Genomic DNA, 14,945 nt, shown 5'->3' with positions numbered 1-14,945 from the left:
GGATCTGGCGGATGGGGACTGACGCTGCAATAACTTCGTCAGTTTCCGTCAGTTAAGTCCAGGTAGGACTGACGGATGGGGACTGACGGATGGGGACTGACGCCGCATTGGATGTGGTCTTAGGGGAGGTCAGGAGTTCGACCCCTGTTGACTACATACTCCCTCCGTCCATATATTATTGTCCATTATTCCATTTTGGATGTCCCAAATTAATTGTCCACTTCCATAAATAGAAAGGAAAGAAGATATTTTATTGGTGGATCTGGAGAGAGAAGATATTTCATTGGTGGAGAAATGAAGTTAGTGGGATTTCCTAAAACTGTGTGTTTTTTGTCTGGTGACAATAAATATGGGACGGATGGAGTATTAAAAATACAATTTCATCTCTGTCATGAAGTATCCACCCATGACACATTTCTCATATCATTTGAGGGGTAAATGAGAGGGAGGTTTTACTTGACAGTGCCTTTGAATAGGTTTCAAAGTTTCCTCACGGACAGCGACGAGGGCGAAGTTATTATAGGTGGATCGGCATAGTTAAAACCGGTGGTTTAGTCCCCTCGGTGATAGCAATAGCTTGTTAAAAAAAAAAAAAAAAAAAAAATCAGTTTAAAATCCCAAATACAAACACCACTGTAGCGATTGCAATCTCGGTTTGTTAGTGCTTGTTTGGATCGTACGTATGTATACTCTCGCTCAGTCATAGCAATTACAATCTGCTCAACCGATCTTTCATTTTATATGTGCGATTCTCTAAACCCAAAAGCTATACACAAGTAAGATTGATTTTTTTTTTTTTTTTTTTTTTTTTTTAATCTCAATCCTCATCTTTCTGTAATTCATGCTTAGGGTTTCATATCATCAATAGCTTTTTAAGTTCTTATGTTACATCGCTTTCTTTCTAATTGTTTATTATGTGACTGACTACTCAATTATTACTGTAGTAATTTTAGTGAATATGATCAAAAATTTTATACTGCAATTTAGAGATCTGTATAGATATATTATCTTCATTTAGGATGTACCTACATTTTGACTTTGGAGGTCCAACATATTGCATTTTAGCTCAAAAATAATGACATGGTTTAAATAGTGTTTTTAAATAAATAATTGCAAACTAAGTTCTTGCAAAATATAATAGGTTTTGATATTCTTGATGAAAGTATTTCTTCATTAATATTCGTGAATTTTTTTTTTTTTAATGTCGTACTACGATTATCACATGAGATTCAATTATGCATGGTGTCATAGTGCTGAAAAGTAAGTCAATTTTATTAGCAAGAAGCACATAATATGGTAATTGTTTAGCTTCTGAGGATACAGCTTAGGTTAATTAAATAATTAGATTTGAAGTATGCTGGTTAGAATATTTTGAATTTATCATTGAGTTTTATCAGACACTCTTGTAAAATGGCTAGATATATTGAAACTGAAGTTTATTTCCATTGAGATTAGTTATTAATCATATTTCATTGAGTACGGATTATAGATGTAGTCATAGAACCTTCAAATCATTTAAATGTTTTATTCATTTGATTGCATTTTGTTATTTTAATAAAATGTTATTCTAGTTACACGGTGTATTTAACTTCAGAGTTCAGACTTCTTAATACTGATGAACTTGCATTACCTTTTGATTATCTTAGAAGTTGTATCCAGTGGCCTACTACCTCAAAAGCCATCAAAAACTACCTGGAATTACTCTTTATTACACATTTCAGTCCATCAAATTGCTTATTCTCAAGGATACGAGCCACGTGTACTCTTATGGGTGCACATGACCCCAGTGAAATTTGGGTGATAAGCAAGTTTTCGAGTTTCCTGTATTGTTTTTGGGTCTTGGAGTTAGATTAACAATAAACAATACTGGTTTTAAAGGTGCACGTGTTATTTAAGTGTCCGCATGTGCACACATTTAACAAATAACACTATTATTTTTAATATATACTTCGTAAATAAATGTATAGAAATAGAAATTTACTATCATGATTACATTTGATCTAATATATATGATTCTTGGAATATATTTAAAATAATTAAAAATCTTGTATTAACATTTAAATGTTTGTGTAAAATGTAACATATAAATATAAGGAGTTCGTCCATCGTTCTTGGTTAAAAATTAATACAACAATACTCAATTACATGAATGTGAGTTGTTAAAAATTAATGTGTTGTTATATTAAGTACTATTACTGATTTAATTGTCTATTATTCTTTTATGTTATGTCTCAAATTAATTATCCATTTCTATAAATTAAAAATAAGAACATTGAATTACAAGTTCTTTTATATCGTTGATGTAGGCAAGTAAAACAAAAAGATAGCTAAAATATAAGGGGTAAACTGTAAAAGCTAACAAAATGTATTGTATTATACTAATATTATCTAAAATGGGTGTACGTGCAGTATGTTGTTTCACTTTTACAAAGCTTTGTTCATTATAAGTTTTGGTAAGTTGTTGTACAGTATATGTGCAGTCCAAGCAGTAAGGCTATAGTGAGTCTTTATATGTTTTAAAGAACTAAGGGTGCGTTTGATATGGGAGAATGTAGAAGAATGGAATCACAATTGGGAATGGAAATGCAAATTATGAGAATGTGTACTGCCTTTCTTCAATCGAAATTTTGATATCATTCATATCTTACATTATTATGTATGCGTATCAGTAGGTTGCCACCTGTTTTGATATCATTTTCTCTTATTTGAAGAAATTATTAATGAAGGTGGTTTATTGGTGGATGTTAACGCATGGCTAAGATTAGAGATCGGACTGAAGACTTTAAAGATGCTGTCAACAGGGGTGCTTTGTCTTTGGGATTTAATGAGGTTGGTTTTATACTTTTGAGCATGCTCACCCGATTCTCATATGATTTTGTTTATTATTTTTCATTTTTTTCAGCTTTAAGTTTAGTTGTCTTACCAATCTCTATGCCTATTTGACCATTGTGTTCTTAGTTTATATCGTTGCATCATTATTAGCGTTCGAAGTTATAATGATCGTTTTTTTATTTTCTGTTATATACCTACCTACCTACTATAATGGAGGGTTCACTGCTTAAATATGTACTCATGAATCTTTTTTTTTTTTTCTTTTTTTTTCTTTTGTTGCTGTTGAGACCTTCTAGTGAGGAGTTGATGTGTTATTGGTTTGTAAATGTGAAATGTGATTACATTAAAATGTATTTGAGTGTATTTGTAATTAATAACCAATAGTAATCTGTAGTTTGTGATGGGTGATTAATGTTGACAGGCCAAAAGAGCAGCATTAATGGCATCTTTTATTATACACAAACCTAGGGAAAGATCACAGTATACCAAGGCTGCACTAAAGACGGTATACTAATCTTGATTACCATATGCTCTTTAAGTTATTCTTGTTATCAACATATTTTGTATCTGAATTGATCTCATATTTATTGTGTTTCGTTCATTTATTTATGTATTTATTTTTTATTTTTAGCTAGAGAGCATCGGGACTCTAGAACAGTTCTTGATAAAGCATAGGAAGGATTATATAGACCGTCACCGTACAACAGAAGAGGAGAGGGACAACATTGAGCATGAAGTAAGTTTTATAACTTACCTTGAACTACGATACAATACTATTTGTTCCCAAAAAGTAGCAAATTAATGATATAAGACTCACATTATGCTTCTATAAAAACTGATTTGTTATTTAGCATTAGATAACTACTTTTCCAAAAAACTAGATGTGGTAATTTCGACCCCTTCACTTATAAATGGGTCAAGTAAGCTTCTATTTTATCTCAGTAAGGTTAAATTATAATATAGATCAAAGGGTAATGGGTCAAATGGGTTGGAAGCCGGGAAGATGTGAACTTTATGCATAATTGTTGATTAAATTTATACCTAAATAAATAGTTATTTTGTAATACTATTGTTTAGTGCTCTTACCGATCTCTATGTCTATTTTATCTCAGTAAGGTTTGAACAATTAGTGTGTTTGTTCTGTTTAAAAAAACACTAATACTTAAACGGAATGAACAGTCTATTCTCTGATAAATTTATAGATAAAAATGTCTTTGCAGGTCGATCCAACCTAGCCTGGTCCAGTACAACCTGTGCTAGGAATGACCTGTTTCAACCCAAACCTGTTACCTGACCTGCCCCGCCCATCTTGACACCTCTAGTTCATAACATCACCTTCTTCTGCAACTTATCTTGAGGTGGCCAGAGAAAGGGTCGGAAACGGTCAAAGGATAAACCGGTTAGGTCGCGTACATACTCCCCCTCCCCGGGTAGCCTGTACAGGATCCGTTTACCGTTTACCGTTTACCTTCTTCTGCAGGTTAGTATTTTTGTTAAAGCTTGTAAAGAACAAATTGACTTTCTCCAAAGTAGCATAACGGATGAAGAAGTGAATTCGAAGGGCTGGCTTGGTATTAGGGGTGACAATGCTAATGCTGATACCATCGCACATAAACATGGAGTGGTATGCATAATTATTTCTAGCATTTACACATAAATTTTACTAAATGTTAACCTCTAAATAAGCATATAATCGTATCAGCATCACTTTCTTTAAACATAAAAGATTATTATTGCAACTTTAAGTTTCAATAGCAAGATAATCATTTAGCAAAGTCAGACACTGTTGATGGTATTCATTACATTTATTTTGCATTCATTTCAGGTATTAATCTTAAGTGAAAAGCTTCATTCAGTTACATCACAATTTGATCAACTCAGAGCTTTACGCTTTCAAGAGGCCATTACTCGAGCTATGCCTAGAAGAAAACCAATCTCGGCTCGTGCTAAAACCTATACTGATGTCTCTCGGTCTAGCAACAATTTTGAGTCAATCGAACCAACAAGTTCAGATATTAGGGACCCTAGTGATATCCAAACTGAACCCATGAAAGTCCAACAGCAGCTTTTAGATGATGAAACCCGTGCTCTTCAGGTATTATATTATATCCATTCATCAAGATTGTGCTTTTTAATCTGAAATTATGGTTCATAGTTGAGAACGTTATTTTGGTTCAGGTGGAGTTGTCAAATCTTCTCGATGCCGCGCGTGATACCGAAACAAAGATGGTAGAGATGTCAGCATTGAATCATCTTATGTCAACGCATGTCTTGCAACAGGCTCAACAAATAGAGTATTTGTATGACCAGGTTAGAAGATATCAAATTCATTTTGTTAAAAACCATATGAAATGCTATATAAAGGCCCTTTGAAAAAAAATGGTATAAAGAAAGTACTATTGTATGGAATTGCCAATACATATAGTGGTATATGTATGTGCTGTAAAAAATGATTTTGTTGTATTATTTAAGAAATGTTGATGCTAAAGAAGATTTATATACAGGCGGTAGAAGCAACAAAGAATGTAGAGTTGGGTAACAAGGAATTGACACAAGCAATTCAGCGTAATAGCAGTAGCAGAACATTCCTTTTGCTTTTCCTTATTGTCCTTACCTTTTCTGTACTGTTTCTTGACTGGTACAGTTAAAAATTCAGACCAATCGATCAACCTATTTTTATGTTTGTTTTGTTTCTCCAATCCCGTTTCAGAAAATCTGTCAAGGATAATAGTAGTAGTTATCTTGATATCAATTATATTTATTTTTGTTGTTCTTATAGAAGGGTCTTCATGTATTATATTTCAGTCATGTTATAATATGTTACTTTTCGTTTGGAGAAGGGGATGTTGAACAACATACACACTGTGTAGGATCGTTTAAGGTCCACCAACATGTATGACATATAAGCTCATGAGTTCCACATTACTCTAAAATCAATTGGTGATAGAGTGAGGTTCCCATAAGCTTATATACATACATTTTTTTCTATCAGTTTCCGATATGGGAACATTGTGCATTTCCTTAACCGATTATCTCCAACAATCGCCCCCTTAATCGGTTAATCCATGCTGCTTGACGAGCATCGTGGATCATCCTTGCTATTTCTTGCTACATGCGGGTCATATCTTCTCGCTCAAATCTTAAACAAACTCTCCTCAAATCTACAACGGGTCATATCTTCTCGCTCGCAACGAGTTAAATTTTTCTAACACCATCGTTAAACTCGAGAAAATTTTAGGAACACAATGTCACTAACTATATGCAAAACGGACGCTTTTTAAAAAACACTAAATATTTGGGGTACTTTTCGTACACGTTGATTTTGCGTTAAATTTTTAAAAGTCTACAACTCCATAGCGAAACGCGGAGATGCACATATATTGTTAATTTAACATAACATTTAAATCTTTCACGAGCTATACCTTTTAGTTCGACTCGAGTTGCGCTTCAACGACATCATCGTTAGCCACGGAATAATTTTACAAACTAAACGCAATAAAAGACATTGAAAACCGAACCGCCGCGAAGCGAGGGTTCGAAAACTAGTTAAGTTCATATGATATATGATATACTTGATTTGGATGTTCATCTTGAGTAGCACGTTAACATGACAATGATGACTGAACTCGAAACACCTTGCTATTATGATACTGAAATATGGATTCTTTAGTCTTTACATTTGTTATTATCACATATTTTATCTTATACGGAGTAGCACGTTTCGATATAAGAAAAGAGAACACATTATATTTTGAGAGGTTGAAGATTAAGGAAATTGCAGATACAGTAAGCGAGTTTTTGAATAACTAGGATACGTTAAATAGAATTTTGTAAAATAAAAAATACTTCATTCATTCGTCTCATTTTTATATATACTTTATACTATTTTTGCTTATTACGAAAAGTATTGTCTGTTATAATTCAGTAGGCTTATAACTACCTTTAGTGGTTTGATTCTTGATGTTATAATTCAGTAGGCTTATAACTACCTTTAGTGGTTTGATTCTTGATGTTATAATTCAGTAGGCTTATAACTACCTTTAGTGATTTGATTCTTGATTTAGAATACTAATAATGAAGTGTAAGAACAAAGATGATAATGGAGAGAAAGAAAGAAACACTTTGTAAGTGTGAGAAATGGTGCAAGTTTAATGCTTGCATTCATGAGTATTTATAGCCTAAAATCTCAATATAAAAATACATACTTTGTGTACCAAAATTGACTATATGTATACACCAAAATTGACTATCCATATCTATATTATTATTATTATTATAACACTCCCCCTTGGATAGCAATTTTATTTTGTTGAAGATCAACTATAAATTACTGCCTCGTTAAAAACCTTGCTAAAGAAAACCCAGTGGGAAAAAAACTTTAGCTAAGGGAAAAAGAGTGCAGCATGGAGTTGACTCCCCCTCAAGTAGACATCGCTTCAGCTGTTACATCTTTTGAACATGTCTCATGCCAATGTTATGAACGTGTGTTCTGAAAATAGCAGTTGGAAGTGCTTTCGTGAAAAGATCAGCAGAGTTTTTGCTAGATTGCACATATCTCATTTCAATCTGGTTGTCCTTAATGAGATTTTGAGTGTATGAGAAGAATCTAGGTGGTATGTGTTTTGTTCGGTCACTTTTGATATACCCTTCTTTCATCTGTGCTATGCAAGCTGCATTATCTTCAAAGATAGTTGTTGGACTTTTATCGCGTTCTAGTCCACAAGAATCAGTAATGAGTTGTGTCATTGATCTCAACCAAAAACATTCTCGAGTAGCTTCATGTAATGCAATCACTTCGGCATGATTTGACGATGTAGCAACAAGTGTTTGTTTTTGAGAACGCCATGATATTGCAGTACCTCCATTTAGGAATACATATCCAGTTTGAGATTTAGCTTTATGTGGATCAGATAAATAACCTGCATCTGCATAACCAACCAAATCTTGTTTTGATTCGTTAGAATAAAATAATCCTAAATCAGTAGTTCCTCGAAGGTATCGAAATATGTGTTTGATCCCATTCCAGTGTCTTTTGGTAGGAGCAGAGCTGAACCTTGCCAACAAATTAACTGCAAAAGAAATGTCAGGTCTTGTACAATTTGTAAGATACATAAGAGCTCCAATTGCACTAAGATATGGTACTTCTGGTCCAAGAATGTCTTCTTGATCTTCACATGGACGAAATGGATCAGCTTCAACATTGAGTGATCTAACAACCATAGGAGTACTTAATGGTTTTGCCTTGTCCATATTGAAACGTTTCAAAATCTTTTCAGTATATGTTGTTTGATGTACAAGTAAACCATTAGGCATATGCTCAATTTGTAAACCAAGGCAATACTTGGTTTTTCCGAGATCTTTCATTTCAAATTCTTTCTTTAGAAGTTGAATGGCTTCATGGATCTCTTTATTTGTACCTATGATGTTAAGATCATCAACATAAACAGCTATGATCACATATCCGGATGTTGTTTTCTTAATGAAAACACAAGGGCAAGTAAGATTATTTGTATACCCTTTGCTTATCAAGTAATCACTTAATCGGTTATACCACATACGTCCCGATTGTTTTAACCCATATAAAGATCTTTGTAATTTAATCGAATACATTTCTTTGGGTTTTGCATTTGATGCTTCTGGTACCTTAAATCCTTCAGGTATCTTCATATATATATCACTATCAAGTGATCCATATAGATAAGCAGTCACAACATCCATGAGATGCATTTCTAAATTTTTAGAAACTGCCAGGCTGATTAAGTATCTAAAAGTAATTGCATCCATAACAGGGGAATAAGTTTCTTCATAATCAATTCCTGGTCTTTGAGAAAAACCTTGAGCTACAAGTCTAGCTTTATACCTTGTAACTTCATTTTTCTCATTTCTTTTTCGGACAAAAATCCATCTGTATCCTACAGGTTTCACATCTTTAGGAGTGAGAATGATGGATCCGAAAACCTTTCTTTTATTGAGTGATTCTAATTCAGCTCGTATTGCTTCTTTCCATTGAGCCCAATCATGTCTATTTTGACATTCAACCATAGATGTTGGTTCTGGATCATCATCATTATTCATGATGTCATATGCAACATTAAATGAAAATTTCTCATCAAGATTTTTCATTTCATTTCGGTTCCATAATATTTTTGAATATGCATAATTGATTGCAATTTCTGTATTGACATCATCAATCTCCTCTGCAGTAGGAGTACTGATTTGTGGTTCTTCTTGAACACTTTCTTTTACTTCATTATCAGCTGATTTTCTTTTTCGAGGATTTTTATCCTTTGAACCGATTGGTCTTCCACGTTTCTGACGTGGCAAAGATTCATGAGTGACGTTATTGCCAGCTTTTGGAATTTCAATTCGAGCTGGAGTATTTACTGCTGGTATATATGATTTTGTCACCGTTTTTGTATCTGTAAATGCATCAGGCAATTGATTTGCAAGTTCTTGTATATGCATTATCTTTTGAACTTCTGTCTCGCATTCTTTTGTGCGAGGATCAAGATACTTTAATTGAGGTTCACACCATGAAACATCATTTTCTTTATTTTTCATTTCTCCCCCTAATCTAGGGAACAATGTTTCATTAAAATGACAATCAGCAAAACGTGCTGTAAAAACGTCACCTGTCATAGGTTCAATATACCTTAATATTGAAGATGTTTCATATCCAACATATATTCCCAACCTCCTTTGAGGACCCATTTTTGTACGTTGTGGTGTCGCAATTGGAACATACACTGCACAACCAAATGTTCTAAGATGGGAAATATTTGGCTCTTGACCAAAAGCAAGTTGTAGGGGGGAATATTTATGACTTGCACTTGGTCTGATGCGAATCAATGCAGCAGCATGTAAAATTGCATGACCCCATATAGATACAGGGAGTTTTGTTCTCATTATCAATGGTCTAGCGATTAACTGTAAACGTTTAATCAATGACTCGGCTAAACCATTTTGTGTATGCACATGAGCAACAGAATGTTCAACAACAATTCCTATAGACATGCAATAGTCATTAAATGCTTGAGATGTAAATTCACCAGCATTATCAAGTCTCACCCTTTTAATGGTGTAATCAGGAAAATGAGCTCTCATTTTAATAATTTGGGCAAGAAATTTTGCAAATGCCACATTACGGCTTGATAACAGACAAACATGAGACCATCTGCTAGATGCGTCTATTAGAACCATGAAATATCTAAATGGTCCACATGGTGGATGAATTGGTCCACATATATCACCTTGAATTCTTTCAAGAAACATTGGTGATTCTTTCTCAACCTTAAGTGGTGAGGGTCTAGTTATCAATTTTCCAAGAGAGCAAGATGTACATGGAACCATTGTATCATGATGGATTTTTCTATCCTTTAGTGGATGTCCATGAGTACATTCAATAATCCTTTTCATCATTGTTGATCCTGGATGGCCTAATCTGTTATGCCATAAACTGAATACACCAGGATCAATATATTTTTCGTTAACTACCATATGTATTTCTGGTACATTTATATGTGTATAATGTAATCCAGAACTAAGTCTTGGCAGTTTTTCAACCACATGACTCTTGTCAGTGATACTTAAATATTTCTCATTTTCTGTTGTCACTGACTGATAATCATACCCGTTAAGGTATATGTCGGAGAAACTCAATAAATTTCTGCTTGACTTGGGAGAAAATAAGGCATCATTTATTAAAAATTTTGTACCATTTGGTAGTATGAAATTTGCCTTTCCTATCCCTTTTATCAAGTTAGCAGGTCCTGATATTGTATGTATAGTTCCTTCCGTTGGTTTTAGATCAATAAAATATTTCTCGGATTTAAGTATAGTGTGTGTAGTTCCACTGTCTGCTATACAGAGATCTCCACCACTTGATTGATGTTGTATTCCAGCAAAATTCATATTGAACTTCATATATAAGAAATAAATAGTGAGTACATTAATATTACACAATATTTTAAACGCAAATAGATAGTACTGAAACATTTAGCAAACATAATGACAAAGACAGACGATATTAAATCGTTTATTTTTCAAAAGACACACAACTTAAACATTCAAGAAATCTTCATATAAATCAGATGGTTTCTCAGTGACTGTTGGATCAATATTATCCACAAAATTTACTTCCTTTTCTTTACCTTTCAGCGAATCCTGATACATCTTAACAAGATGTTTAGATGTTCGGCAAGTATTAGCCCAGTGGCCCATTCTACCACATCTGTAGCAAGATTCTTCAGAATTTTTAGAAGAATTTTCTTCAACATCTTGTTTAATGGGCTTGTTTTGTGGTTGATATTTATATTTTCGTGGATTACTATTTCTTTGACCACCACGGCCACGACCACGACCACGTCCACGCCCATTACCATTACCATAAGGATGGTTTCTACCATAGTTATGGCTTTTGGCATGATGATGGTGATGGTTATTATAACCACGACCTTGCCCGCGTCCTTGTCCCTGTTTATAATTATTTGCAGTATTTGCTTCAGGGATTGCAAGTGTACCAGTAGGACGGGATTGCTGATTTTTCATTAATAGCTCATCATTTTGCTCTGCAACTAAGAGATATGAATTAAGTTCAGGATATGTTTTGAACTTTAGCATTCTCAAATTTCTTTGCACTGTGATGTTTGCAGCATTCATTGTGGAGAAAGTTTTCTCCATCATGTCTGCATCACTAATTTCATGTCCACAGAATTTAAGTTGTGAACATGTATTATACAGAGCTGAGCTGTATTCATTTACTTTCTTAAAGTCTTGGAACCTTAATGTTCTCCATTGTTCCATTGCAGCTGGAAGTAAAATTTCTCTTTGATTATTGAATCTGCTTTTGAGACCTTCCCATAAAACATGGGGATCTTCTACAGTCACATAATTATTTTGTAAGCATTCATCAATATGTTGATGAATAAAGCAACATGCCGTAGCTTGTTCTTTTTCAGAACAAGTGTTGTTTTCATTTATGGTTTCAAGAATGCCCATTGATTTAAGATGCATTTTTACTTTTATAACCCATGGCATGTAGTTGTTTCCAGTTGATTCTAAAGGAGTAAATTTAAGCTTTTTCAGATTCGACATTTTCTATTATCAAAAATTAAAACAAACATCATGATAAATTAGAGTCAATTTATATTCATAAGTATATAAACATTAAACATAAATTTAATATAACATAAATGATAAGTAGGTGACAGTGTCGACCATGTGTAAGCAATCATAAATAAATGTTATATAACAAAAATATAAATATTAGTAAACATAAATGAAAAATTTGGCGACAGTGTCGACCATATATTTTTTCAGGTGGTATAACCGACCTATATCATTCTGGTGGTATAACCGACCATATATCATTTTGGTGGTATAACCGACCATATATCATTTTGGTGGTATAACCGACCATATATCATTTTGGTGGCAGAGCCAACCATATTTAGTATTAAGATTATCGTGCTGATAACGTGTTATAATTCAGTAGGCTTATAACTACCTTTAGTGGTTTGATTCTTGATGTTATAATTCAGTAGGCTTATAACTACCTTTAGTGGTTTGATTCTTGATGTTATAATTCAGTAGGCTTATAACTACCTTTAGTGATTTGATTCTTGATTTAGAATACTAATAATGAAGTGTAAGAACAAAGATGATAATGGAGAGAAAGAAAGAAACACTTTGTAAGTGTGAGAAATGGTGCAAGTTTAATGCTTGCATTCATGAGTATTTATAGCCTAAAATCTCAATATAAAAATACATACTTTGTGTACCAAAATTGACTATATGTATACACCAAAATTGACTATCCATATCTATATTATTATTATTATTATAACATTGTCTACTTAATATAATAATGATGAAAAGTTATTAAAGTTGATTTGTACAAAAAGCTCCAAGTATGTTTCTACTCTTGTACCGGTTTTAGTTGGGCCAGAAAACCCTATAGCCCACATTTATCAACATTCAGTACCAGAAAAAAATAAGGCCCATCCAAAAAAACATCGATCCATCCTTATATCAACAAAAACCTAACAAACACAAAACTAGGGTTTACAATCTTCATCATCATCTTCTTCAGCGCAGTCGTCTGTTGCAGCGAAAATGGTGAAAGGACGTCAAGGTGAACGTGTCAGGTACTTTTCAAAATCTTAAGTTCCTGAATGTTCATCATTAACACGATCTCAATTGTTTACTAAATTTTATTTTTAAAATCATTTCAGACTCTACACCAGAGGAACTGTTCTCGGTTACAAGAGGTAAATTTTCATTCATGATGCATTGCATATGTTTGTACATATATCTCTCATGTGTTTGTACATATATCTCTTTATGTGTATTATTGTGTATCAATGTACTTATTATGTATCTGTATGAGGGATTTGTTTATTAGTACTGCAATCGAATGATTTTGATTCAATTAATTAGGTCAAAGTCAAACCAGTATCCAAACACATCATTGGTTCAAATTGAAGGAGTGAACACGAAGGAAGAAGTATCATGGTACCAAGGCAAACGTATGGCTTATATCTACAAGGCTAAAGTGAAAAGGAATGGATCACATTACAGGTGTATTTGGGGCAAAATTACTAGGCCTCATGGTAACACTGGTATTGTAAGGGCTAAGTTTACCACTAATCTTCCTCCTAAATCCATGGTAATTGTGCTTTTATGAATGAATGTTCTAGTGTTATGTTTGTGTTGATTGTAATTACTATATAAACGTTTGTTGATTTGTTTGTAGGGAGCTAGAGTTAGGGTGTTCATGTACCCAAGCAATATTTAAGGTAATATTTTATCTGATTGCGAGTTTTTTCTTACTCCCTTTTGTCGTTGAATTTGACTATTTGAGCTGCTGTGTTGTTGGTTATGTACTTTTTGTTAGGCTATCAATGTTGTTTACATCATAATATACATTGAATCTTGTATGAATTATATGGAATAAGTAGTACATGAAGGTTTTTTGTCAACTAGGTTTTGTACCAATGAATGCGCCAGGATGTGGAACCCTATATTATCAGATTTTTCTTGTGTTTCCAGTTAGATTGTAACGTTGACTCGTTGCACACAATAGTCGCGTGTGGTTTTAATTGTACAAGGCCAAAACACAATTTGAAGTGTGTAGATACTTATTGCACTTAGATTTCTTTGACTGGAGATAAGCAATTTATTTCAAAGCTGAAGTGGTGTTATACCCTTTATGAGCGAATCTTAAAACCAACTTTTCTAATACTGACTGAATTTTCTTGCAAAATACTCGGAGTTTGTTTTTATAAGACCCAATCAATTCCGTTGGTAGATGCTTGATTTAGTTTAAGACCGATACTTTATAGTTCTTCGTTTAAAGTGAACCAAATACATGTGGCTTTCTGGAACTTAGATTAGTGCATCATATATTTTCTTTTGGAAAAACAAGTGCTGGACTAGTCGTCTAATTTGACCCGGCTAGACTTAATTGGGTCAAATTTGCTGGACTAGTCTCCGACTAATAATATCTTCACACTGACACATGGAGGCATGATCTTAATATATTCATATTGCTAGTATTTTTATATATAGACTTCATTGAATACAGTATGCATATACGAACATACAAACCCTTTAATGTTTACTTTGTTTTGATTTTGTTACTAAATGCTCTAGTGATCTGCAGTTGACTCAGAAATACTTGCTGGGCTCTCAATGTATACATGTATTAATTAATTATGGATCTCTGTTTATCGGTTGCAGTTTGTCGCTGTTGAGAAGAAGGGAGATAGTGTTGCTGGTGCTTAAATGGATTCCTATTACAATTTTGTGTTCTTACTTTTTTGTTTGATGGAATTAGTTTATGTAGCAGGGTGATGCTTATACTGTGACAAATCCTTTTGTTTTCAATGAATTTGAGTTTATTTTGGATTTAGTTAATTGAGGAAACATGGGAATGATTCTTGGAATACCCAGGTACCTTGTGTTATGTTCTGTTGGTGCCATTATAGTGATATAGACTGCCTGATACGGGCGGTTATTTAAACCTCATAATGAGGTGGCAATTTATTGACGAAAATGACCATGTTACAACCCGTTCCTAAATCGCATTGATGTTAGCAGTAACATTAAATGTT

At 33.5% G+C, this 14,945-nt stretch overlaps 2 protein-coding genes across 3 annotated transcripts; both read left to right on the top strand.

Moving 5' to 3' along the window:
• Nucleotides 1-594: 594 nt before the first annotated feature.
• Nucleotides 595-5,604, top strand: LOC139839898 (syntaxin-81-like). Of its 2 annotated transcripts, none has more exons than XM_071830102.1 (8): nt 595-776; nt 2,727-2,829; nt 3,254-3,337; nt 3,464-3,568; nt 4,313-4,456; nt 4,658-4,927; nt 5,011-5,142; nt 5,337-5,604. In XM_071830102.1, exons 2-8 carry the CDS (start codon nt 2,752-2,754, stop codon nt 5,478-5,480), a joined length of 957 nt encoding a protein of 318 aa, XP_071686203.1. In that variant the 5' UTR covers nt 595-776; nt 2,727-2,751; the 3' UTR covers nt 5,481-5,604. The 2 variants fall into 2 exon arrangements, with proteins under 2 accessions (XP_071686203.1, XP_071686204.1); XM_071830103.1 differs by having other exon boundaries at nt 2,712-2,829.
• A 7,270-nt stretch (nt 5,605-12,874) lies between these two features.
• On the top strand, nt 12,875-14,743 carry LOC139839528 (large ribosomal subunit protein eL33w-like). Its single transcript, XM_071829608.1, has 5 exons — nt 12,875-12,977; nt 13,065-13,100; nt 13,270-13,498; nt 13,586-13,628; nt 14,572-14,743. Exons 1-4 carry the CDS (start codon nt 12,946-12,948, stop codon nt 13,625-13,627), a joined length of 339 nt encoding a protein of 112 aa, XP_071685709.1. The 5' UTR covers nt 12,875-12,945; the 3' UTR covers nt 13,628; nt 14,572-14,743.
• The last annotated feature ends 202 nt before the right edge of the window (nt 14,744-14,945 follow it).

Source organism: Rutidosis leptorrhynchoides, chromosome 4 (genome assembly GCF_046630445.1).
Source record: "Rutidosis leptorrhynchoides isolate AG116_Rl617_1_P2 chromosome 4, CSIRO_AGI_Rlap_v1, whole genome shotgun sequence".
In the NCBI taxonomy this organism is placed as follows: Eukaryota; Viridiplantae; Streptophyta; class Magnoliopsida; order Asterales; family Asteraceae; genus Rutidosis; species Rutidosis leptorrhynchoides.
Note: the sequence above shows the minus strand (reverse complement) of the source record. Positions and strands in the feature narration are given on the sequence as shown.

Coding starts and splice junctions, on each gene's coding strand:
- LOC139839898 (XM_071830102.1), top strand. CDS start 2,752: ATGGCTAAGATTAGAGATCGGACTGAAGACTTTAAAGATGCTGTCAAC. Junction 2,830..3,253: donor TGTCTTTGGGATTTAATGAG/GTTGGTTTTATA, acceptor TAATGTTGACAG/GCCAAAAGAGCAGCATTAAT. Junction 5,143..5,336: donor TAGAGTATTTGTATGACCAG/GTTAGAAGATAT, acceptor ATTTATATACAG/GCGGTAGAAGCAACAAAGAA.
- LOC139839528 (XM_071829608.1), top strand. CDS start 12,946: ATGGTGAAAGGACGTCAAGGTGAACGTGTCAG. Junction 12,978..13,064: donor CGTCAAGGTGAACGTGTCAG/GTACTTTTCAAA, acceptor AAATCATTTCAG/ACTCTACACCAGAGGAACTG. Junction 13,499..13,585: donor ATCTTCCTCCTAAATCCATG/GTAATTGTGCTT, acceptor ATTTGTTTGTAG/GGAGCTAGAGTTAGGGTGTT.